Source organism: Thermobia domestica, chromosome 10 (genome assembly GCF_964235325.1).
Source record: "Thermobia domestica chromosome 10, izTheDome1.hap1.1, whole genome shotgun sequence".
NCBI lineage: Eukaryota > Metazoa > Arthropoda > Insecta > Zygentoma > Lepismatidae > Thermobia > Thermobia domestica.
Window position 1 is genome coordinate 260,670,719 of NC_137463.1, and position 27,901 is coordinate 260,698,619.

The window sequence follows — 27,901 nt, forward strand, 5'->3', positions numbered from 1 at the left end:
AATAAATAAAAAAAATGAGTCCCTTTCAGTAAAAATGTCTACTATTAGGGTCCCTAATATTTACACGAATGGCTTTGAGATTTGTCATTATTGTCCCCTTAATTAATTTGTCATGCATGGAACGTGCCCAGCGGCGTAACTAATGGCCCTGCAGACCTTGCCGTGGGGTTGGGCCCAAAGGCTCCAGGGGTTCATCAAGAGTAAGAGAAAGATGGAAAGAGGGGGTCCAAGAATTAGAAAAACAACTTTTTCTAGCGGCCCCAAATACGCGTATTAATGCTTCCCCCCCCCCCAGAAAGAAATCTAAGTTACGGCGCTGTTTCTCTTAGGCTGATACCCGTCAAACGCTGAAGGAAGCTTTCAGTGAGCAAATATACAGCCAAATCCCATATATATATATAAAACTTTTGAAATGCCCGTCATTTTTGTTCTAGTAAATTGACAGCACTGAATGTTACACGATTTTCAACGGTTTTCTTTGTGGTTAGTACTCACAGAGCACTAAATAACGCCTGATCGTCATCGTTTCCTGTACGGGTAGGAATGGAGCCCGCTTCACGATTGAACAGCGTTTTGTCATAGTGAAAACTTATTACAAACATAGTGAATGTTGTGCATAGACTGTTCATGAACTTAGTGGAGACTTTAGTAAACGTAACGAAAAGAATAATTCGACTGTGATGAAACAGATTGGTAAATTTGAAAAACATCGGTTCGGTTATGGACATTAAACCCTCGGGGCGTCCTCATGTTAGTCGCGTTGCATTCTTTATGGGACACCTTTTATTTGAGTGGATTAAGAGTCTTCATCCCGGCGAAATTAAAACACCGCTAATTTTACATTAATTATGTGATATCTTCAAATAGATAAAAGATAATCGAAATGTGGAACAAGAGCGCCCTAGACAATATTATTTTACATCAGAAACCGTTATCACGATTCACTTATCTGCTTTCGATTTAGAGCCATTTTGAAAATCGGCATTTATTTTCGCGTTTCTAAACGGCTGAAAACGGAAAGCCGCTAGGTGACTTGTGATAACGGTACCTCACGCAAAATAATATTGTCTAGGGCGCTCTTGTTCCACATTTCAATTATCTTTTATCTATTTGAAGATATCACATAATTACTGTAAAATTAGCGGTATTTTAATTTCGCCGGGATGAAGACTTAAGGATTTCAAAGATCATTGGTGTGTCTATGGAGGATGATAAACATTGAGTGGACCGTTATCATGTACAGCTCAAGAAATGATGAGAATGATAGAAACCATGATGAACGTAATAGAATAGACTGCGAAATGGGACATGTCAACGCATTCTAGGGCAGCCCCGTACCCAGGGGGTCTGGGGGAAGCGGACCCCCCTAAAAGTTTCGCGGTAGACTTGCAAATCAACTATAATATGGGGATGAACTATAATATAGTTAAATCGGTCCCCCCCCTAACTTAGGCCGGACCCCCCTACATTTTTGGGCTGGCTACCGGCCTGTTCTAGAGGATGAACTAAACACGAAACGAATTCCAGCGACCATTTTTCCTCGTTGTGATGGACTTCTTGCCTCTAAAACAACATAACTACTGTCCTCATGCATTCTACTCCTTCTATCTAGACTCTTACGATTTCTGTATTTTCCATAAGATTAAATTCCAGTTGAAAAGCGGTATTTTAACACTACATACAAGATCCAAGCGGAATCATAACAGTCCTAGGAGTATGCTACAACTACAATGGAAAAATTGCTGAAATTGTTGCATAAAGCACAAAGTGATTGATGGAAACTAGGATTGGTGATAAGTTTTGTGATTTTTTCGAAAATTCTCGGAAATTTTGGTAAGTACCTTTTAACCTGTAAGATACGAATCAACTACTATAGCACGAAAACTTAGCACTAGTAGTCTAAATAATACAATAGGTTGTATTTCCAACTAGACCTGTTAGCTTGGTACCCTTACCTTGAAAGCCTCTCTGAACTTGTTGGACATAATGTGATAGAGAATGGGGTTGATGGTGGTAGACAGGTAGTAGAAAATCCCGGAGACATAAGTAAGCGTGTGGTACAGGGTCACCATAAATGGCGTATGCTTCTCATTTCCTTGCGTTTGGCCGTACACTGCCAACAGACGCTGAGCGTGGAATGGGGCCCAACAAATGAAGAATGCTACCACCACAGCAACTGAAACAAAAAGAAAAACAAGGAAAACAATTAGTGAAGCTGAATAGCTTTATGAGTTTCAATACAAACAATGTCATTATAATGTAAATTAAGTATAAGAAAGAATATTTCAAAATTTGAGCGCTGCATCACAACAAAACTGACAACAAGAAATTTCATCTTGTTTATTTCTAGTATTACATTCCAAATTAGGGCAATGTTCGGAGTGACACTGTATATATGCCTGTACGAGTATGGCCAAACGGCTGTGTTTTCTATGAGTCGTGGTGCCTCAGTGATAGAGACTTATTTATTTATTTATTTAACAATCACCAGATACAGCTCAGAGGTCATTTTACACTGGATATCCAACAACAACAATAACAATGGAAAGGATTTGGGAAGGTATCGGCCAGGGCCTGTTTAGTAGGTACCATCCCGGCTTTTGCCTGGTAGGACTGAGGGAAACCCTGGAAAACCTCAGTCAGGATGGTCGGCAGCGGGATTCGAACTCTCGACCTCCCGAATGCGAAGCCAACGCTCTACCACTTGAGCTACTTCACTCGGTAGACTTCTCCTTTAATGCAGGGATCTCAGTTTGAACCTATGAAAGGTTTTTTTAATGTTTGTGTTCGTGAATTTTCACGGCGTTTTTCTCTTTTCATTCTACTTTTATTTCATTAATTCTTTATAAGTAATTCTTTTGTTTGCAGTTATTGTTGATTCCCATAAGCCTAAAGGGAATAAAAGTCTTTCAGTTTAACGTCCCACGATTAAGACGGATGATTTAGGTAAGTGAATGATGATGGAAGAATCGGTGGAATGAGAGTGTGAAAGGACACGGGAGTACGCCGAGAGAAACCCAAGGACACAATTTTGTCCATAATTTTGCCTGGTAGGACTGAGGGAAACCCTGGAAAACCTCAGTCAGGATGGTCGGCAGCGGGATACGAACCCTCGACCTCCCGTTTAACGTCCCACGATGATTTAGGTAAGTGAATGATGATGGAAGAATCGGTGGAATGAGAGTGTGAAAGGACACGGGAGTACGCCGAGAGAAACCCAAGGACACAATTTTGTCCATAATTTTGCCTGGTAGGACTGAGGGAAACCCTGGAAAACCTCAGTCAGGATGGTCGGCAGCGGGATTCGAACCCTCGACCTCCCGAATGCGAAGCCAACGCTCTACCACTTGAGCTACTTCACTCGGTAGACTTCTCCTTTAATGCAGGGATCTCAGTTTGAACCTATGAGAGGTTTTTTTTTAATGTTTAAGTTTGTGTTCGTGAATTTTCACGGCGTTTTTCTCTTTTCATTCTACTTTTATTTCATTAATTCTTTATAAGTAATTCTTTTGTTTGCAGGGGCCGCGGTGGCTCAGTGGTAAAGCGTTCACCTCTGGTGCTAGGGGTCTCGGGTTCAAACCCTGCTCCCGCCAAGTGAACTTTGTGGTGGACAAACACCGTGTGCGTGGGTTTTCTCGGGGTTCTCCCGTTTCCTCCCACTTTCTTCATTCCACCATTTCATTCATTACTCATTTTCACCGTCTCCTTTAGCCTAACCGGCATAACCGTGGGACGTAAAACTCAAAATTTCATTTCATTTTTTTCTTTTGTTTGCAGTTATTGTTGATTCCCATAAGCCTAAAGGGAATAAAAGTCTTTAGTTTAACGTCCCACGATTAAGACGGATGATTTAGGTAAGTGAATGATGATGGAAGAATCGGTGGAATGAGAGTGTGAAAGGACACGGGAGTACGCCGAGAGAAACCCAAGGACACAATTTTGTCCATAATAGAGTTATTTGGTTGGGGATTCAAACTCAACCGCTGAGTTGCGAAATTTTAAAACTTAAAAATCACGAAGCATTTAATAATTAGTTAAAATTACTTTTGAGACAGACTGTACCAATGAGCCTCTAGCAAGAGCAACAATACTGAGAACTAGAGTCAGCAGTATATAGAAATTTTTATACTTACACTATTTATACTTTATATACACTTACACTCAGTGAAGGACACTGAATTGATATCAGAAAACCGTTTCTACAGATTGTCCCAAAAGAAATGCAACCCAAATTTTGATCGAGTATAATTTTTAAAGTAAGAATGACAGAGACATGATTTTTGTGACAAAAGTTAGCCAAATTGTAACGTTGAATTTTAGTAATTGTTTAAATATCTGAACTGTAATTTTAAAAGTTTGCAAATGGCCGGACAATTTTTTGACAGAACATTGTTGCCAGAATGCGTTAATTAATTAATTAATTAATTAATTAATTAATTAATTAATTTGGAATACGTACAGAAATAGCCTTTACAACTGTCAATACTGCAAACCAACATGCAGTTTTTGTCTCATCCAATAAATATTGATGCATACTAAACATTTACATTAAGAATTACCGCGATTAATTCTTTTTCCCGTTCCTCGGAATTCATTATCAAGAATTCGCAAATTTTTTGAATTACACCTTTCGTCATTTAAGCCAATGATTTGTTCAACTGGTTTTATTCTCAAAATATCTCCATAGACTATACTAAATTTTGTCACAAAAATCATGTGTCTATCATTATTACTTTTAAAAAAATATATATACTCGATGAATAGGGATGCATTCGAGTCGAGTCGAGTCGAGATTTAAGCCTGTCTCGACTCGTCTCGAGAAAATGTTGTCTCGACTCGTGTCTCGACTCGAAAATATGTTTCTGTCTCGACTCGTGTCTCGACTCGACAGTCTCTGTCTCGACTCGACTCGAATTCGAGTCGAGACGTCTCGAAATTCGAGTCGAGACAAAATGTACGAGTTAAAATATACGCACACATCAGCCAGACCATCATGACTACCTACCTAATTGTCAGTATGTCGACTTTTGGCATGGATAAAAACGGCAACACGTCTTGGCATACACGCAATGATCCTTGATAGGTCGCTGGAGAGAGCTGGCACCACATGTGCTCACTCAGTCACCTAATTCCCGTAAATTCCGGGAAGGGGGGCGATGTGTTCTGACGTCACGTTCAATCACATCCCACAAAGGACATCACTCAAATGTCCGGCTCCAATTTCAATGAAACTTTTTTTGCTGATAGAAGGCATGTATGCATCATTACTTGTGATGACAAATTTTTGCCATGGTGCATGTTTTCTATTTTTTTTAAATAACTTTTAAGAGTTGTGATGTGGTTATTCGAGATTACCACAGAAGTCCCTTACTACCCTTTGTAAACGGAGCGTTAATGAAGAAAAGTGAAGAAAAACCATGTGGATACATATAAGTCCTGGGGGGAAGTCGTATGGTAGATATGACCTTGATGGCAGCCATCTTGAAATCCGCCATTTTGAATTAAGGTCAAGTTTTCAAAATGGGAATATGGTAATATGATACATAATTTCGGGCTAGAATTTAATTAGAAAAATAATGGTGAGATTAGTTTTAAGATACACCCATTTGGGGGAAAGTTACCGGCATATTAATTGTTTTTACTTACTGTGTGCGTAAGACCCTTCTTACTTTCGTCTCAAGACCTGTAAATCGATCGCAACGGCAGAGCCCGGTTTCGCACTAGTGTTTAGAAATCTTTAAACTCACTTGAGGCAATATTTGTGGATTATTGTATTGTATTTTGCCTTTAATTAAATTTGAACCCACTTCATGATCTTGTGTAAAGTATCACTAAATGAGAATTTCTGTTTTTATGGAGAACGTAAGCATAGCAATTATAAAAGGTGAGTAAGGTGCGTATGTATTTATAAGAAAGTTTATTTTACGAGTCTTTTGTGGTTCCGCCAACCTATTCTTTAGTTGTTTTTTTTTCCAAAATACTCATATCTCATAAATAAAAGAGCTATTATAAAATCTCTTACCACTATTCTTTAATACTTATAAAATTTTATTTATTGTAAAAGCACTGGCGAGATATTTCTTATCGCCCACTAAAATTGTGGTGGAGCTCATTCGTGGCTAACGGTTAGCATACTTGCCTTTGGCGTGGGAAACCTGGGCTTGATTCCCGGTGGGAGTTCATGAGGTTCGGATTCCACGTTAATCAGTAGGTCCACGTCTCACATAGCCTCGCTGCTGAACGGGACGTTAAAATCAGAATCAATTCAACTCAAAATTAGGGTTTTGACTTTATTATGATGTCATTAGTTTAAACGCCCAACTGCCCAGTAATTATAAACATTGACTACATTATAAAATTGTAATTTGTGACGACTAAAGTATCAGAAATTAAAGATTATTCTTTGGGTTTTGGAACATTTTGAAAAACGTGAAAAACTGGTACTGCACCGATACAACACACCTTTTGGATTTGTCATTGTGTAAATTGATACAAACTAAAGAAGAATTACAACTTTATGAAATTGTATTAGGACTTATTATTTAGAAATAAACACCAAATAAGTGTAATAGTTCATATCCGTATCAAATACCAAGTTTATGATGAATCAACTACACAAAGTAGGATCCAAAAACGCTCATTGCAATTTGTTCCATCCTTCAGTCGAACCAGGAACTGAAACATAAAGAGTGACATTTTCTTTTTAAAGATACTTTGTCCAGCTAAGTATTGTGAAGGTTTATGTCAGTAGAAGGAATTGCATTCCATTATACAAGCGCAATTTCACAACTTTATGTACACATTACTAAATATCGAACACCCTTGTCCATATGATTAGCGTACGCGTCTTTGGTGCGGGAGACCTAGGTTCGATTTCCGATGGGAACTCCTGTGGTTCTGAACCCACGTTAATTTGTAAGTTCACGTCTCATATAGCCTTGATGCTGAAAGGGACACTAAACTCTAATCTAATACTAAATACAAATATTTAAAGAAAAATGATGACGCACCAAGATGACGTGAATTTGGCTATCAAATCAATTTTGTGTTTTCAGTTATTTTCTAGTAGTATTTTTTCTAGGCATCCTTTCAAAAGACAGTGATGCAAATTTCGTAACTGCGAATTCCTGTTAGAAGCCATGAAATTATCCGATTAGATGCAAAATTTCCCGTCCACTAAAATAGATACCGTAAATTTACAATATCTAACAATAAATAATTTTGAAAGATATCGCTTTCGAGGGAAAAAATGAAGTGAAATCTTTGAGTTTTACGTCCCGCGGTTATGCCGGTTAGGCTAAAGGAGAGGGGTGATGATGAGAAATTAGTGAAATCGTGGAATGAAGAAAGTGGGAGGAACGGAAGAACCCCGAGGAAACCCACGCACACGGTGTTTGTCCACCACAAAGTTCACTTGGTACGAGCTGGGATCGAACCAGGGTCCCCAAGCACCAGAGGTGAACGATCTACCACTGAGCCACCGCGGCCCCGCTTTAGAGGGGCCATGACGTATAGTTGAACTCATTCTCGTAGTATGAAAGGCATTATTTATAATTATGCATGATAGGATCACAAACAAAATTTAAAAATATTATGTGCACTTTCTTTTAACAAACATTATATTGTCTTTTATGGTGTGGAAGGGAATGTTATGTTCGAAAAAAAAGTCCTTAACACGATTCTTGTTGCTATACACTGCATGTTTCTAGCCACAGAAAAGATGCAGCGATAGGTAGGCTATTTTTCAATTGCTTTACATTAGCTTGATGTTTCAAGTCTTTTGTGTGTTTCTGAAGTTCACTTTTACCACAAAAGAGCTCAATATTAACATGTCTTACATAGCTTTGGTTCGATTCTCAACACGGACTGCAACTACCCGTTAAATTGTGCATCCGAAAGGCACTCTTTGTTAAACCTCGCTTATCACCGCTCATCTTAATAATATATATAACTTCACCTCGAAGCAAATGTTGCATTTCTCTCTTTCATCCTAACACAAAACAAAACTAACCACAGCTGTGACACGAAGGAGCTATTTCAAAAAGAAACAAGCTGTGCTTCATAGAGATGTGTACCAAATGGTAGAAGTATAAAGTATTGTTTTCTTTCCTGTTTATTGATATCAGTTGGTGTTCTTAATGAGTTTACTCATTAGTTTAGAAAGAGTATATATGGAATTTGGACATATGTTGTACGTATTCTCCTGAGAAATTGATGAGACCAGAAAAGTTATAAGGACAGATGGAATAGGTTTAAGCGCATCTACGTGACTTTATCAAATATTTATTCTCCATAATGGTACCACGCGGAAAACTTGGTATAGGCCTACTTTTATCTTTGCCTCCCTCTGTTAGCTGTTTTGTATCATATATATCGGATGGTTTTGATATTTCTTCTGATCATTAAAACAACAATGGTACCTGTGTGCGTGCAGAAATGCAAAAGCACAAGGTAACTTCCTATTTGTTTTGGAAACAACAAACCCATTTCACGTGTGCGAGAGAAATTGAGCACAGCGAGATCGGGTGTTTACTCACGGTCAGTTCGCAGCAGGAGTCCATGGTAAAAAATTTGGCTATCTCGAAAACACTCGCAAAACCTTACAAATACAAAAGACTGCGCTTCAAAGAAAGTTTAGACACAGATGTTTCAATTTTCTTTTAGCATCGTTCTTCAGCAAAAGAGTCGGTTCATTGTATTCGAAAAAGAGAAGGGAGAAAGGGTGAATTTATATTTTATGTGGGGGGTAATGTTGTAAGTAGTATAAACAATACATACCGCTTCGGACTCTGTACGCATACACTAGCCGCGGAGTTCACACACACACACAGAATCAGAGTCCTCACACACCAAGGGTGAGAGCTGTGCCACTGAGTCACAGCGGCCACGGGGCTAGGTCGAGTCCACTTTACGTTCATAGTTTCTTAGTACATAAATGTTACGATTATGAAATAGATTTTCCTTAATGAGCTGCATAAAAACAAAAGCTTTCGAAATGCATTAAACAATTAGCTCGATTTGAGTGTGAACTTAAAGTTATATCAGAGTGTAAATACGGATACGCACCAAAGCTCGAAAACTTAATACACTATTTCTCCTATATAGTCAGCATGTATCAAGCAATCATTCAGCTTTCATTTGAGAGGATGGAAATCGAAGGCCCCTGAACAACTATGTTACTAATGTGCGGAATGTATTTATCTTACAGTGAACTGCTTTGATGCCAAGTGGCCTAACTCCAAAATTGAAATTTTCCAGGAGTGAAAGTTGAAGTTCAATATCTCATGAACAATCCATATTTCTTTTATGTTGGGAACCAAAACCATAACTACTGTATGTAGTTCATTGTTTTATAACTTAGTGTTTACAAAAATCCTTTTAAAAAATACATATTCATAGAAGTGGATGGTACTTATCTGTACTAGTTCTTGGCATCCAAGCAGTCCATTTATTGTAATACTAGCTTAATATACCCATTCTTCGCATGGGGGCTGTATTTGGAAGTCAACACCTGTGGAAGTATCACCATTCATTTCAGTGACCGCGAAAACTAAGGATTTGACACTAGTATCAATCAATATGGGCTATATATACATGTCTCGGTTTTCCTCACCCGCTGACACCCGGCCCGCATACAGTAGTAGCTGAATTTGCAAGTCATCGCTGATGGAAGTGTCACCATTGATCTCAGCGACCCTGAAAACTATGGATTTGACACTAATGTCGATCAATTTGGATTACTTTTACTACATGTCTCGCTAAACGCCCCCCTGAGACCCCCTGGTTCCAATTTTGACCAAAACGCTTCGCCTTAGACTGGGACCTGGACCAAGGTATCCGTGACCAAAATTTGGTAACTCTCGGTCAACTTGTCTGGTCCCCAGGTCGGTCCCAGTAAACGTCCCCCTCGAGACCCCCCTGGTTCGAAATTTAAAAAAAACGCTTCGTCTTGATCTGGGGCCTGGACTAAGGTACCCGTGACCAAATTTTGGGAACTCTCGGTCCACTCGTCTGGTCCCCAGGTCGCACAGACAGACAGACAAACACACAAACAAACTCTTTATTTTATTTATATTAGATAAGATATACTATGTAAAATAGTCTCGTATCATAATATGTGATGTACAACAAATGTTCCATTATATATTATCCGTAGCTCGTGATATGCTGCAACATATTAAAGCCTCAGAATAGTTGGGCAAGCGAATAATCCAGAAGTTACGTAACCCTATTGCGTTCATGGGAACGAAAACACAATAATTATAACTATGCTAAATTACTATAGACTACCAACTGCTCATTCAGAGAATTTATGAAGTTCACTCTATCGCAATAGTTTTATACAAACTAGATTTAGACTACGGATAATAGTTTTATACAAACTAGATAATCAATTATTATTATTATTATCATTATATTTACAGTACAACCAGCTGAAAATTAAATCTTGATCTTTAAAGATTAACTATTAATTTTATGCGTTCTGTACCTTTCTAAAGGAATAAAAGCTGGAATTGGTTTCAAGGCTGTTTCTGAGTGAATACTTTCTTCAAAATAATATTAAAAATTATAGAAAGATTTTCGAGACATTCGAGTCGAGTCGAGATTTTTAAGAGCCGTCTCGACTCGACTCGTGTCTCGACTCGAAAATTCGAGTCGAGAAATACGTTTGTCTCGACTCGTCTCGAATTTTACAAAGTGTGTCTCGACTCGAATCTCGACTCGAATTCGAGTCGAGTCGAGTCGAGATTCGAGACACGTCTCGACTCGAGCGCATCCCTACTCGATGAAAGTTTGGGTTGCATTTTTTTTGGACACCCTGTAGTAATGTATTACCGTCTTCCCTCTGATACAGGAACTTACTGAGGGACAGACGAATGCATGGATTCACTCTATAAGAGTTTTTGTAGAGCACAATCGTGGTTAAGTAATTAGCGTACTCGCATTTGGCCTGGGAGACCCAGGTTCGATTCTCGGCGGGAGCTCATGTGGTTCGGATCCCATGTTAAGCTGTAGGATCACGTCTCATATAGCCTAGCTGCTGGAAGGGACACTAAACTGAAACTTATTTGTACTTATAAACAGCATAGTTTTGAAGTTTAAAATGTTCTTCATAACCAAATGGAAGATTATGAAAAAAGACGAAGAAACAAATGACTTATCCTTAGCTTATGACAAGTATTGGAGATACCAGGTCTGAGATGCAAACAGACCCTATAAATACAATGAATAAAGACGTACTCAACACCAAGTTGGAAAGGTAACAGTGTTGTAACAAATGAGGGAAGTGTTTACAAACTTTTTTTTGAACTTGAAACATGGACTCTAATGCCAATTACGATAGGAATTACTTAACAACCGGCTTGATCAATCTAGATTACTCTTGGCTTTTACGAAAGAGATGTTCTTTGCAAATTGGAAATTGAAGAATTTCCAGCCATTATTTCTTCGTCGTTTTGCAGATCCCCTTTAGTTTAGAGTGAGAGAATCAGTTAAAAAGATTTTTTTTAAAAATGGAAAGAAAAAGAAACCTTGGTTGTCTTTCTTGGACTGTATTCAAGAAGTTTAACTCATTCATCATTTTCTAGTTGCCAGGTAAACTCTCCTCAGCCAACCAGCATTGCTGCAAATGTCTACTTTCTTTTTTCAATAAGGCGTTTGCAATGAATCTCACAAATAGACAGTTGAAAAATGTTCATTGGACATCTGCTGGTGAAATTATGCAGCACACGCTGAGTTGCATCATATGATCAGTTGCATTACCTGTGGACTAAATAAACATGATAGACAAACACGGTTACCACCTCGTATAGTTTGTCCGTTTTAAGCATTAACCTGTAACATAACAGAGAAAGGTATAACAGCACTGCGCTAAAGATAACGTGCAAATGACATATTGCTCTTGCACTAACAACACAATTGGTAAACCTTACGTTGTGATCGGCATGGTTTGGAATTAGTAATAACAATAACGAAGTTGAAAAATACAGTGGCCAAAGGTAATTTAAGGTGAATGTTTATCAACCAACAATTTGACTTAATTTACCTAACAGTTTTGGCCTTGCACTTCTGATTATAACTTTTTTCAGTATTTTTTTTCCGTATGGGTTCCTTTGTCAACTGAATTGGTTCGTAAATGCACAACAAAGCGGCCAATGACAACGTAGGGCCAACGTTGCAGTTGAGCTGGTTAGCAAATGCTCGGCAAAGCGACCAGTGAAAACGTAGGGCCACTTTTGGCAGTTGAGTTGGTTGGCAAATGCTCGGTAAAGCGACCAATGACAAAGTAGGATCAACGTTGGCATTTGAGTTAGTTGATATATGTTAGGTAAAGCTACCAATGGCAACATAGGGCCAACATTGGCAGTTGAGTTGGTTGGCAGCTCGACAAAGCGGCCAATGACAACGTATGGCCAACGTTAATAGTTGGATTGGTTGACAAATGATTGGCAAAGCGACCAATGGCAACATAGGACCAACGATGGCAGTTGAGTTGGTTGGCAAATACTCGGTAAAGCGACCAATGACAACGTAGGACCAACGTTGGTAATTGAGTTGGTTTGCAAATGCTCGGCAAAGGGACCAATGACAACATAGGGCCAGCGTTGGCAATTGAGTTGCTTGGCAAATGCTTGACAAGGCAGTCAATTACAACGTATTACCAACATTGGCAGTTGAGTTGATTGGCAATGATGTACAACTGTGATACATGCAGGGGATATTTGATACTGTGGGCTGCAATATCCAGGTTTACAGTGAGTCTTGTAGTCAGATTTATGGGTTGCATCACTGTCCGAGATTATGTCCTTATTTTAAGGGCCATATGCATCCTATGATCCAGGTATTGTTTCCGGAAGATGATAATGCGCCCATTCACAGAGTTAGAGTTGTGCGATGTGGTTTGAGGAAAATCGGAACAGAAGATGAATAATTTGCCTGATTCCCCCAATCTCTACATCTGAATCTGTAGTCCATTTTGGAGACACGAATCCAACACAGATTCCCATCTTCATCCTCTCGGATGGTAGTCAGTAATGGATTACAGACGGAATAGTGTAATACAGCATTCCACTTTAAAAAAAAAAAAAACGTAACTCTATGATTCCATTTCAGGTCTCATCAGGGCTGTACTAAGGGCGGAAGGTGATCCAAAGCTATATGAATCTGGTAAGTTGCACTATTTTCATGTGTTTCTATTATTTTGACAACCATCTGTATATATTAAATATGTATCTAAAGTCAGGCTTTATGAAAGTTAAAATGAGTTCTAAGTGGATGATGTATAGTTACTACGTCTTTAAACTGAAACATCTATCTAATTAAGATTATATAATGGGTTGGTAAGGAAGTTGGCTCCCTACTGGGAAAAGATACGGGGAGCACATACAAGACGCTATCCATAACGATTCTTGCTCAATGGTGATCACTGCTGAAAGAAGAAATGAGAGATTGCTCATTTTCACTTTGGACAGATAAGATGGAACTATTCTCTGGGTACTGAATCCACATGAGAAACACACTTCTCAGTATCTCTTACCGTTTTTATTTACGCATAGCATAGTTTAGGGGTAGTAGGATAGAACTATTTTCCGGGTACTGAATCCATGTGAGAAATACGTGTTTTGGTGTCTCTTTAGCGGTTTTAAGGCATTGCATAGTTTGGAAGTCTAAAAATCCAGACTTTTAATATACGAGTATTGCTGCTGCCAACACGAGACTGTCTCATAAATTTTGCAGAATCATCGTATCATCTCAATTCATGAAGAAATCTTGTTTCGTTCCGATTTTCGGGACGTTTTTCTCGTCTCGTTAGAGGTTATCGGAATTATTCTGCGTTTTCGAGAGCCCCACAAAGGATATAACATCACATTCAAATCCTATTTACTATTGAAGTATATTGTGTAATGACTTGCCTATCTTCAATTATTGATAAATGCTAACACCATTTTATTAATTTATAGTTTTCATACTGTACTATGAACAATGTAACATTAAAGTAGTGTTTCAGATCTAAAACTTGGGTCACCTAGTGTTGCCTATTAGATATGAGAAACCTCTAATATCATCTGGTCCCCATTAAATCTCAATCAATTAAATCTGACCTTATTTGGTCCACATTAAACCTTAATTAATCAAATCTAATCTCATTTGGTCCCCATTAAACCTCAACCAATCAAATCTTATCTAATTTGGTCCACATTAAACCTTAATTAATCAAATCTAATCGCATTTGGTCCCCATTAAACCTCAATCAATTAATGTAATCTCATTTTGTTCTCATTAAACCTTAAATTACCAAACTGATTTCATCTGGTCCCCATTAAATCTCAATCAATCAAATCTGACCTTATTTGGTCCACATTAAACCTCAATCAATCAAATCTGATCTAATTTGGTCCGCATAAAACCTTAATTAATCAAATCTAATCTCATTTGGTCCCCATTAAAACTCAATCAATTAATCTAGTCTCATTTGGTCCTCATTAAAGCTTAAATTACCAAACCGATTTCATCTGGTCCCCATTAAATCTCAATCAATCAAATCTGACTTTATTTGGTCCACATTAAACCTCAATCAATCAAATCTGATCTAATTTGGTCCGCATAAAACCTTAATTAATCAAATCTAATCTCATTTGGTCCCCATTAAACCTCAATCAACTAATGTAATCTCATTTTGTCCTCATTAAACCTTAAATTACCAAACTGATTTCAACTGGTCCCCATTAAGCCTCAATCAATCAAATCTCACCTTATTTTGTCCACATTAAACTTTAGTTAATCAAATCTGATCACATCTGGTCGCTATTAAACACCAATCAATCAAATCTGATATCATCTCGATTCCGGTCTCGTGTACGAGACGATAATTGTCATATTTTTCTTCTTGTGAATTTGAAAATATACTTATCATCACGTTTTCAAGCAAGACAAGAAATTGCTTATCTCGTGGGCAGCATTATATATAGACAAGTAAATATAGTATATTTCTTGTGTCTAATGCAAAACTCAATTGTAGGACTTCGGAAATTGTTATTTGTAAATTTTAAAAGAAACTATGTCAAGGTTTTGAATACTAAACCCATAGTGTGTTTCCGGTTTTGTTACAGAAAATAGTTGCAGATTACAAGAGCAAACGTACTGAAAAGGAACTCCATATATAAAGTCAAGTGGGGCAAGAGAAATTTGTGGGGTAAAGAAGGAAAGCAAACAATAATATACAGAGACAGAAAAAATGAGAAGAATGAAAAGAAGAAATGATAAATGCTTTTGTTGTCACATAGTAGCTATCTTGCTCTGGGAAAGGCGATGATGACTCACAATTTCCCTTTGACATTACGAACAAAGGAAATGGAGAGATGGCGGATAAAAATGTGAGAAATATGAATCCCTGGGAAATGTCACAGCATTTGTTTGTTTTTTCTTCTTTTGTTGTAGGTAATGTATTTGTCTTTCTTGAAATAAAACCTTATTCATCTATTCACATCTTTTTTTTAAGTTTCTTTTTTCGTCACCAATTTACATTGAAACACAATATTTGTTACTATTACTCAAGGTTGTACAGGATTTGTAATACTTCCGGATATGAAAGATGATTTTGTAGTATTTGTCAGCTTTATTTATTTATTAATTTGCTACAAAACACACATCTGTTTTGTTGAATGAACTACAAGGAGAAATAGTCTGAATTGAAACCTAAATCTGATACTGTCCACCCACACACAAGCAAAATATAAAGACAAGCCGAAATTGAAACATTTTTATCTCACATTTTCTATCTCCCTTTAGAAAGGGTTCATTTTACATCCAACACATGTACCAGTATTTGACAGTGGAGATTCTTGAGGGACGTCACAAGTATACAAGGATTAGAATATTCAGTAAATTTTCATTTCCTAATTTGAAGCAATAGAAGTTTAATTTTTAACGTTATGACTTCCCTCCCGAGCCGACGCTGATCTTTGGTATCATTCCTTTCAGAATTTATAAAGCTTTGATGTGATAGTGCTAGAACTTCAAATTCTTATCCATACATATAAAGATGAAATGTAAAAATATTTGAGGAGAAAACCCACCCACACGGTGTTTGTCAACTACAAAATTCACTTGGCGGAGGCTGGGATCGAACCCGGGACCCCAAGCACCAGATGTGAACTCTACCACTGAGCCACCGCGGCCCCGATTAAGGCAAGTGAATGAAGATGGAGGAATAAGTGAAATGAAATTGTGGAAGGAAACGGAAGTACCCCATGAAAGCCCACGGCCACGATGTTGTCCACCATATACTTACTAGGCCAGGGATCGAACCTCAAACCCCACACACGGAAGGTAAGCTCTCTACCACTCAGCCACCGTGTTCCCACTTTTCCGGAAGAGTTAAGTTTTAGAGGGCAGAGGGATTAAAAATTTTGTGCCAAAAATACAGTACCACACGAGCTTCTCAAGTTAAAAAGACGGGGCGTTTGGTATACGATGTAAAGATGTTCGGGAACAAGTCTTCCTTGACCGCTGCATTGAATTTGGTGCTTTTTGGTATATGATTGGATCATGTCCTAACTTAAAACTTTTATCACATTACTTGCATTGGGGGTGGAAAAATGCTGGCATGTTAAAATAGTCGAAAACGACCAATATAAGTGTCTAATCCTTAGTTTTCAAACTCACTGACATGAATAATAAGCCTGTCAATGCAGTTTAATTTATCCCTCATCGGCATGAGAACTGAAAGGATGGGAGTGAGGTGACATGTAGAAATAATCAAAAACGACCAATTAGTGATCGCAAGGAGTCTTGAAGCTTAACCTAGATCTATCCGATTTCAACATCCAACAGAACACTTGGGTGCGTCCTGATCGTCAACCCCCTATCCTTGAAATTTTTTCAATCTCGTTTCTCGTACTTTACGGAGAACATCTTCTTAGAGCGCAGTGTTGTCGGATTGCCACTAGGTTTCGTTTTCTTTATTTTGTTGTTGTTGTTGTTGTTGTTTTACATTTTTGCTATTATTATTATTATCGTTAAATTTGAATAATTGTTAGTGTTCGTGGCAAAGTTTTTAAAGTGATTTTTTGTGGCTCATTCGTCATGTCTTGGCAACATTGTTGCTGCACTTCTGTTGTTTCATATTCTCGGTTGTTCGGTCGGAAAACAGTGGCAACGCAGTTCTACCATTGGTTTGTAGACCCCTGGCTTCACGAGTCCTCGCGGTCACTATAGTGTCCAATCCATACATTTCAGAGACACTGAGGTGAATACTGACACTGCTTATGCCGTTAATGTTGAAGTTCAGGCCGTATCAATATGGGGGGCAGAAAGGGTGGCGGGTGGGGCTGAGAAGGGATGACACAATAATGCGATATTTTTTATCACTCAACTTCCATTGAAATGCGTATCCTAAGGGGGAGGGAAAGATGTTCAAACACTTTCCGTAAATCTATTCTCTCAACGGCAAGAACGGGCATTTCAGCAAGTATTTTTATAAAATCAAACCAAGTAACATTTATCATTCATAAAGTGGTTTCAGGAATTACAATATTTATTTTTTAGCAAAGAATGTATGCTATAATATGCAATTATTTAAATTACAATTTACCTAGAAAAAAGAGTAAAATTTATAAAATTATAATAACACGGAAATAATAGTTTCACGCAATATTTCTCATCGAGTAAGTTTATTTTATTAGAAACAACCTTATCTACGTTACTAATGCATTTCATAAATCAAATACTAGGCAACAAAGCAGGGGTATTGGATACCATGGGCACAGTCTCCTACCATGGATATAGGGTATGAAATATAATGAAATGAATTGGAAATGAAAATGAAATCTTTCAGTTTAACGTCCCACGGTTATGCCCTTTACCCTAAGGGAGCCGGATGATTAAAGCAAGTGAATGATGATGGAAGAATTGGTGGAATGAGACTGTGGAAGGAAACGGGAGTACTCCGACCAAATCCACGGACTACAAACTTAGTTAGCCAGGGTCAGAGGTAAGAATACTACCACTGAGACACCATGCCTCCAACCACGATAATAAATTAAAAGAGTGAAACCTGCCACTAGAAAATGCAAAAATGTTTTCGTGAACATAAATGTAATATCGCTTCCTTAAAAAGTTGGAATGAATCTGGAAACGTATTACAAATTAATTTTGGAGCTGAACTTCTCCAAAATCTCTGTTTGTAAAGCTCAGGCGACATGATCCCGTGTTACATTCGTAACCTACGCTATGCAAATGCGCATTTAAGTACCAACCAATGGCTGAGCAAGAAATTACAATTCTATAGCTCCGTTGAACAACGTTGCAAGCGACAATTTCTGTCACATTGAGATTTTAACAGAACAACGGTACTGTAATAAAAGTTCCAATTCTATGTAACATCATTTGATATAAAGGCATAGTCTGAAACTGCAAGAGTAAATTTAAAGCATATACATAATCAACATATAGTTTTTTTTCCCCGATTTCTGTAAACTTGGATTTTTGTCACTCGCAACGTTGTTCGGCGAAGCCATTCAATTGTCGGACCATGGGACGTGCCGTGGATACAGGACTGCTTTGACGCATGGGTATGACGATCATTTGCCCCGGGACCCTGCGAGCAAAATTAGTTGTATTACATGTAAAATGTAGTCGTAGAGACCCCAGATTACAGGCTCCCCCAGGGATCCATAATGCTGTTAAGACGGCATTGCATGCATATGTTGTGCTAAGTACCTGTGGATTCTTGATTCGTTACGAGTCAAACAGATAGCAACTTGGTAGAAACGCAAATGTCTAATCGTCCATTGCCAAAACAGAGCATATCATATCTGATTTTGAAGTGCCATTAAATATTTAAATTCCTTTTCAGTTTGATAAACAGATTTGTAATGAAATTCAAGGTTATATGAAGAGGAAAAGAATTTCTTTTTGTATGACGAACAGATTTTCTCATTTTTTTGATTGAAGAAGGTCATTTCGATCCTTAATGACTGGATAAAGGCTAAAAATATCCCAGGATAAGTTGACTCGAATCCAAATGCAGAATCAGAGAACCTCTCTTCACCAGAAACATGTGTGACGTAACATGAAGTTTGGTCACGCATGCGTGATACGCAATACACACAATGTTGGGAAATTCTCAATCTCATACGTAGAAACACACACATACATACGCGCGCGACTAATGCCGAAAATGTTCAACTCTTGTTTCGTCGTCCGTAATAGGTGATGGCTGCGTGTCTATTCATTTCGACCCGCTTATGAAATATCTTTTGATGATTCATGTGGAACTGTTCCTTTGATGTAAGCGATTTCGTTTCTTAATTGGCCGCGCGTTAATTTAGCCATTATATATCACTTTTGACACACATTTCTTACACGTTCCTTGCATAAAATATTAGCTTTTAAAAAAGAATAGACGTCATTTAATTATATTTTCTAACGCTTTATTCACAAGCAAACTGTTTCATTTAGGTTCAAGACAAGACAACCGAATCTGCTCAAATAACAACAAACGGAAACAAAGCGAAATTTGGATCAATATTAAATACTTTTATGATGCAGCCAAGGCTGTTCGAAGACCCAGGTTCGTACCCAGAAATTTTTGTTGAGAGGGGTAAAAGCTTCCAGTGTGTGTAGGGGGGTCAAATACTACAAGCACTACGTCTAATGTAGTATCGAAGAGGTATCATTCTGCACCTGAAAACACGATAAGTAATTGTAAAATACTTCTATTTATATTTTCAGAAGAAAATGAAAGAACTAGGTTGTTTTTGTAAGAGAAAGAATACAGATGAAGTGTAAGATCAAATTTTCAGGTTACATCAATCATTTCTCTGTTAAACAAGTAAGTTTCGTTGAGAAAGTATACAAATGTGTGAATGTATGTTGAGTTAGGAAGTTTCGGGGGGCCTAGATATGGTGAACCTTTGGCTTACAGTTTTGTTTTATTTGCAAATAATGGCTTCTAGTTCCCGTAATGAATTAGGCTGATTAGCCCTTCCTTCTGATTCATTGGCTAGCACGTGCTTTTTTTTTGGTACACGAGGTGCCAGGTTCGACTCTCAGTAGGAGTGCGTTGAAATTTGAAAACATTATGGAGGTTTGAGTTTCACCTTAGACTGTAGTTCTGTCTCATTGAACCTGAGTGCTAAACAACAAGCACAACATTTTAAGTTGATTGATTGATTTTACGCTAAATTAATTAAGATTATAAGTTAACACGCTAATATATATGTACCCCTGAAGAATATGTATATATATGTATATGTATGAATATATATGTATATATATGGGTGTCCCTTATTTTGGGTAATTTCGTGTTGCGATACGCACCCCCGTGGACATAAAACTAGAACTAAAAAAGGAAAATCTATTGAAGAGCATAAAAAAAATTGGAAACGTATGTGGAGACTTTTGCAGCATCGGTAATAACAAGATTCAGATTATGCGCACAGCAATGAACGTACGGAGCGTTTGGAGTAGTATTACTAATTCTTGCTTGTAAACCACTACAAACTCCGCTCATTACTGATGCTCCATGAAATCTCTGCCCTTTACACCGTTGTATGTCGATTTGGTTGCTGAGTAAAATTTCACGAACGAGATGTTCATAGTTCTCCACATAGGAAACAAATAACAGAATATAAGTATTCAATAATAAACAAGTTAGCATCGGCTACTGGGCTTGAGAGGCCCCAAAACAGAAAAGAATGTTACCAAAATTGCTAGTAATCTAGAATTTCACAATGATTCTTTTATATATATAGATACTGATCAAAAAATTAGGAAATCAGATGAAAACACATGTAAAACTTCTTACGAATAATGTGAGAACACTGTATCTTGTCCAGTTCAGATTAAAATGATGAAGGCGCAACTTGCAAACGAACCGTTTGGAACATCTGTGCACGTGATCAGTGACGTAGCGCTACCAGATATCATTTTGTAGTGTGGCGCTGTCAACACATTTCAGCTCCAGGATACCTTTGTTCTCATTGTGTTTAGTGCGTCACAAATCTACGTAGTGAAATTGCGCCACATAGTGATTTGCCAGAATCGTTGGCATGGCGTGCTGTCGGCAGGTTGGAAGCTGGTCGGACACGGCGGGATATGGCACATGCCATAGGAGTGGCACAAAGTGTGATTTCCCGATTGTGGAATCGATTTCAAAGAACTGGAAGTGTTCGAAAAAGACAACGAAAGGGCCGTCTATTAGCAACCAATGCCAGAGACGATCGTTATCTCTTGTTAACAGCCCGTCGAAACCGGCGTCAGAATACAACTCTGCTCCAGCAAGCCTTCCGAACAACAACAGGACGCACAATATCCACTCAAACGGTCCGCAATCGCCTTCGAGAAGGTGGTCTCTACGCACGTAGGCCTATGGTGTGTGTCTCATTAACTGCACGACACCGTGTTGATCGAAGAGCGTAGACGGAGGAACATCGTGAGTGGGGACGCAATGAATGGGGCAATGTTTTGTTCTCTGACGAGTCTTGATTCAGTGTAGAGCCTGATAATCGACGTGTTTTCATCTGGAGAGAGTGTGGAACACGACACAATCCCATGTTTGTGCGAGAAAGATCCCAGTATCATGGTGGACTAATGATGTGGGTAGGAATCAGCATTGGTGAGCTCCACATCATCCAAAATGGCTCTTTGACGGCTCTCAGATATAGGGATGAGATGAAAACTTTTGTTCTTCCTTATACTGGTGCCATTTGTTCCTTTTCACTGTATATGTTGCAGACATGTTACAGCAAGTTACTAGCTTCAGGTCAACAAATAGTTTTTAAACTATATTTTCCTGTTTTTGCCAATATTTCCGAAATTCCGAATAAATGATTTTTTCTAATGGTTTCAAAATTTCCGGAATTTTACATAGAACAATAAAGATATCTCTATGAAATATATGTTTGATTTAACATATTAACTAAAATGATTCTGTGATTAACAAAAATGATGATTCTGATAATACTCAAATTTTCCGTTTTTTTCCCAGCTCGGGAAACCCGTAAGAAAAACTGTTTTTAACCCAAAATTTCCGTTTTTTTCACAGGCCTTCACAACACTAGGCTGAACACACAGTGCACCGAAAACTCATAACGATGGCGAATGTTAACACCACGACATCGGCAACTAGAACTGAAATGAACACGTGACCATCGCCACTAGACCTTGGGACAATGGCAGAGCGTTGCATTGTCTGATGAATCCCGACATCTTCTTCATCATGACGATGTGAGGGTGCGAATCCGTATTGTTCAAAGGGAACAGCTCCTTGACATCTGTACTGCGGGACGGAGGCAAACTGGCTGCGGCTTAATTATTATCTGGGGAACATTCAGGTGAGCATCCATGTGTGAGCATCCATGGTGAGCAAGGTACCATGACGGCCGAGGTGACGCACGCTACTTGCAGACTACGTACACCCCTTCATGATGGCCATGTTTCCCATCGGTAGTGGCATTTTTCGACAAGATAATGCACCATGTCACAAGGCCAGGAGTGTGATGGAGTGGTTCGAGGAACACAGGAGCGAGTTCCAAGTGATGTGCTGGCCCCCAAACTCCCCGGATCTGAACCCAATCGATCACATCTGGGATGTGATTGAACGTGACGTGAAGGCGCATCACCCCCTTCCCGGAATTTACGGGAATTAGATGACCTGTGTGTGCATATGTGGTGCCAATTCTCTCCAGCGACCCACCGAGGAACATTGCGACCATGCCAAGACTCGTTGCCGTTGTTATTCGTGCCAAAAGTTGGACATACTAACAATTAGGTAGGTACTCAAAATGGTCTGGCTGATGTGTGTGTATATTTTAACTCGTATATTTTGTCTCGACTCGAATTTCGAGACGTCTCGACTCGAATTCGAGTCGAGTCGAGACAAGGACTGTCGAGTCGAGACAGCAACATATTTTCGAGTCGATACACGAGTCGAGACAACATTTTCTCGAGACGAATCGAGACAGGCTTAAATCTCGACTCGACTCGACTCGTGCGCATCCCTAACTTTCTTGATTTGGTCTCTGGAAGAGGGTGCGGAGTGCTCTAGAACTTTACCTCTTTTGGTTTCGTGCTATAGAGCCATGCATTACACTGGTATAAAATCATGAGTTCAGCCATTTTTGTTTCAATTTGGAACTTACTATTTTTCAGCGCACTCCAGAGCTAGGACTGTGGCAACACTGTCCATGCGGGTCCACGGGTGAGGACCCCCCCTCAAAACATACATTTGTTTGTTTTTCCTAACTCAACATACATTTGTACACTTTCTGAATAAAACAATACTTCTTTAACAGGGAAATGATCGATGTAGCGTGAAAATTTTATTTCACATTTCACCTGTGCTCTTTCTTTTATAAAAGCAATCTAATTCTATCATTTTTTTCCCTGAAAATATAGGTGGAAGTATTTTACAATCAGCTCCTACTTATCGGGTACATAATACCCATTCAATACTACAGACCCACAGTGGCTTCTAGTATTAAACTCCCTGCCAACCAAAATTTCTGGTACAAAGTATAGCTAGTGTGATATAATTCTAAAGTCTTGTAAACCCTTAAAACTTTGATTTCTAATAGACTAAAATAATATCCAAAGTTTGTACTATCTTAGCCGATAGATGACATCAAGCCGAACGAAACGATGTGCTGAAGGCCACACATGGAAAGTTTTCGCGAAAATTGATCAGAAAGAAAAACCATTATGGCGCTAAAAAGTATTTAGTTCGTTGACGAAATTAATTGGGAATTTTAATACTGCTGTATACAAAACATGTGTCTACAAAGTAAGTCCCACTTTTAAAACATAACTACTACTAGAAAACTATTGCATTGTATCTTATAATGTGAGTTGCATGTGATAAGCTGGTCTTTACGGATTTTCAGTTCATGTCATTTCTGGTTTGTGTAGTTTTCAATTTCGCCACCAGAGGCGCTGGTCATCAAAGCTGTAATAAGGGCGTTTGTTGGTGCTGAGAAGTCATTCTGCATGTTGAAATTTGAAAGATATCAGTATTCTACGCAAGTGCAACGTTCGATTACAAGAAGGACTATGTTTACGTGCCTCCCCTTCCACAGAGCTTAGATAAATTACAAATCAGAATTCAAGATGCAGCAATATTGGTCACACCTAGATATACTAACCGAAGTCTGACAGGAGTTAGATTTCTGCGTAGATGTTGGTAGCGTCTCACATGGTGCCCACATTGAATTCATATAAAGTCTTTAGTCTACTATGAAACTGTAAAGCCCCTTGTATCAAATAAAACGAAAATTGATGTCGTATGTAAAGTATTTTTTAAACCTATATTTCAAAGTGGGACTTACTTTAGAGACACGCTGTATATACATATTGTTTATTTATGTACTGTAACATGTAAATGTCACAAGAAGCATATTGGCCGCGCCAGAGGTAACTACTTTGACCTAACCTCACTCAACCTCACCCTCACCCTCACCGGTCTGACCTCACGCTCACCTCGTCAGTCTGACCTCACGCTCACTCAAAAGCACGTTCACCTCATCAGTCTGACCTCACGCTCACATCATTAGTCTGACTTAACACTCACTCAACCTCACGCTCACATCACCAGTCTGACCTCACGCTCACTCAACGTCACATCATTCTAACCACATGCTCACTCAACCTCACGCTCACATAACCAGTCTGACCTCACGCTCACTTCGTGAGGTTGAGGTCGAGTGAGCGTGAGTTCCGAACTCGTGAGCGCCGACCTCATGAGTTTGGACACCTTTGGTTCGCGCACACAGATTCCTTTAACATTTACGCACATAGACTCTTAAATAATTATGTTAAATCTTTTCCTGTACTCTTGTCTTAAACACCACTGGATTACTTTTCAACATGGGAAGACGAAAAAAAAAAAAAAAAACATATTTGAAGTAGTCGAGATACGGAATACTCTGATTAAGAAATGTCAGACCAAGAATCAAACAAAAGTGAATATTCGAGTTCAACTAGGAAAATTTGAGAAAGGGCTGTGAAGAATATGAGATGAAAGTAAATGTTAGAAAATCAAAAGCCATGGTGATTGGAACGAAGCGGTCGGTATCAAATATAGAAGTAGGAGGGGAAAAAATAAAACAGGTGATTAGTCTCGGATATCTGGGTACTATTATTAGTGATGATATGAAGTGCGAACGTGAAATAAAAGCAAGGATAGGAATGGCGAAAGAAGCCTTCAGGAGGAAGAAAATACTATGTTGTGGGGACCTTGCATAAATAGTTGAGAAAATGACTCATAAAATGCTTCGTGTGGAGTATTGTATTGTATGGGTCAGAAATATGGACATTACGCAAAAATGATGAAAAACGACTGGAAGTTTCTGAAAATGTGGGTGTGCAGAAGAATGGAGAGAAGTAGGTGGTTCGAGCTGAAAATAAATCAGGGGGTGTTAGAAATGGTCGGGGGAGAAAAGAACAATTTTAGATATTATTCAAAAGAGCAAAAATTAAATGAAATCTTTCAGGTTAACTTTTCACGATTAAGCTATGGGAGACAATGATTAAAATAAGTGAATGATGATGGAAGAATTGGTGGAACGAGAAAGTGGAAGGAAACGTAAGTACCCCGAAAAAACCCACGGACACGATGATATCCACCACAAACTTACCTGGTCGGGGATCGAACCAGAGGACCCCACTCACCAGAGGTAAGCACCCTACCACCGAACCCCCGTGTCCCACATTGTATTGAAAAGAGGATGAGAAACTGGTTGGGACATTGGCTAAGAAAGAACTGTATCATGAAGGACGTGCTAGAGGGTATGGTGGCAGGAAAGAGCAAGGGGAAGAAGAAGACTGCAATTGATGGACGATATCAAAAATCGTATATGAAGAAGAGGTTAGCAGAAGACCGTAGAGCATGGAACCTTCTGAGTTGCGACAAGTGACCTGGCAAAAATGTCAGAATACCTATAATGATGGTGATAAGAAACGGAAATCATTAATACAATACAGAATTCTCCAGCAATGCTACGGTGTTGAAAATGAAATGAAATCTTTGAGTTTTACGTCCCACGCTTATGCCGGTTAGGCTAAAGGAGACGGTGATGATGAGTAATGAATGAAATGGTGGAATGAAGAAAGTGGGAGGAAACGGGAGAACCCCGATAAAACCCCACACACGGTGTTTGCCCACCACAAAGTTTACTTGGTGGGGGCTGGGATTGAACTCGGGACCCCAAGAACCAGAGGTGAACGTTCTACCACTGAGCCATCGCGGCCCCGGTAATGCTACGGTGTTGGTCTTTTAACTGCTTCTGGGTCATCGGGTCTATCTGGCTAGCCAAGTGTTTCCGAACCCCGGGTCTGTCACGTTGCCAGGTCAGTGGGTCGATTACGTGCAGTTTGCCACCAGTCGAATTTGGTATCATTTCCAACGGTATTGTTCTTGCTTACTTAATCTTATCTCATAATTGTGAAGATTTACACAAAACTGACTTGGTTAACAGATGACTATATTATAACAATCAAATCCATTATATTTATAACAGAATACGTACAAATGGTCTCAAGCGCGTTATTGGATTACTGCGCTATATTCCATCCTAGCTACGTGTCCTGCCCACCTAAGCCTCCTAGACTTGATGATCATAACAATGTTTGGTAAACGATATAAATTATGCAGTTCCTCGTTATCAAGATTCCAATCTTCCCCATTCTAGTTCTTCTTGGGTCCGAATATTCGTCTTAGGATATTGTTCTCAAATATTTTCAGTCTATGTTCTTCTCTCAGAGTACCGGTATGTGATCATGTTTCGCAACCATACAGCACAACAGGCATGATTATCGTTTTATATATTTTAAGCTTCAAATTCCTCGACAGAACTTGCGACGACAAGAGATTTTGAACTGAATATTGACAGGAATTCCCTGTTTTCAGTCGACATTTAATTTCTTCGTGGAAATGATTTTGGGCCTGTTAATATTGATCTTAGATATTTGAAAGTACCTACTTTGTCGAAAATATTATTTGATATTTTGACGTATCCATAATTTGCAGTATTACGATCCCGGTGAACTTCCGTGTACTTAGTTTTCTCTACATTTACTTTTAAACTCAACCATTTTAGTTTATGTTTCAAATAGTGCAGAAATTCAAATTGATTGGTTGGGCCTAAAATTTAACTTTCATTTTCAGAGGTAATGTTACATGAAACGTTGACTAGCAGCTTAATGTGGTGTATGAAGTATATATAGCTTTTAACGCTAGTTCTGTGGCTAGCGCGTGTGTTTTTGATGCACGGAGTTCGATTTCCGCTGGGAGAACACTGGCCGCATTACGGGTGATTTGGATTTTTACCTTAAACTGTAGGACATGACTCACAGCCTCGGTGCTGGAAACAGATGCTAAACTTCAATAAACGAACAACGAAACATCCAAACTATATAAGCTTCTTCTGAGAAGACCTGTAAGCTAACCGTGTAACCAGAATATTAGTTACCAAAATGTGAGTGACTAACACATATTATGAGCTCTGAAATTTCTGCATGGTGAAACATTTGAAGCAGGGGCCCACTCACGGGGGATCCACTGGCTATGGACTCCCCCATACTTCGTAACTCGACGTGCATTTGTACACTTTCTTAAGAGTCTTCATCCCGGCGAAATTAAAATACCGCTAATTTTACAGTAATTATGTGATATCTTCAAATAGATAAAACATAATCGAAATGTGGAACAAGAGCACCCTAGACAGTATTATTTTACATTAGAAACCGTTATCAAGACTCACTTATCTCCTTTCGATTTCGAGCCATTTTAAAAATAGGCATTTATTTTCGCGTTTCTAAACAGCTGAAAACGGAAAGCCACTAGGTGACTTGTGATAACGGTACCTCACGCAAAAAAATATTGTCTAGGGCGCTCTTGTTCCAT

At 38.7% G+C, this 27,901-nt stretch overlaps 1 protein-coding gene across 2 annotated transcripts in view; it reads right to left on the reverse strand.

Moving 5' to 3' along the window:
• Positions 1–27,901, reverse strand: part of LOC145663180 (neuromedin-U receptor 2-like) — a 348,458-nt gene that overhangs the window by 26,710 nt on the left and 293,847 nt on the right. For both annotated transcript variants that reach the window (XM_081729513.1, XM_081729512.1), the window contains exon 2: positions 1,956–2,176. In XM_081729513.1, coding sequence (XP_081585639.1) covers positions 1,956–2,176 — 221 coding nt within the window. The remainder of the gene's footprint in view (positions 1–1,955; positions 2,177–27,901) is intronic.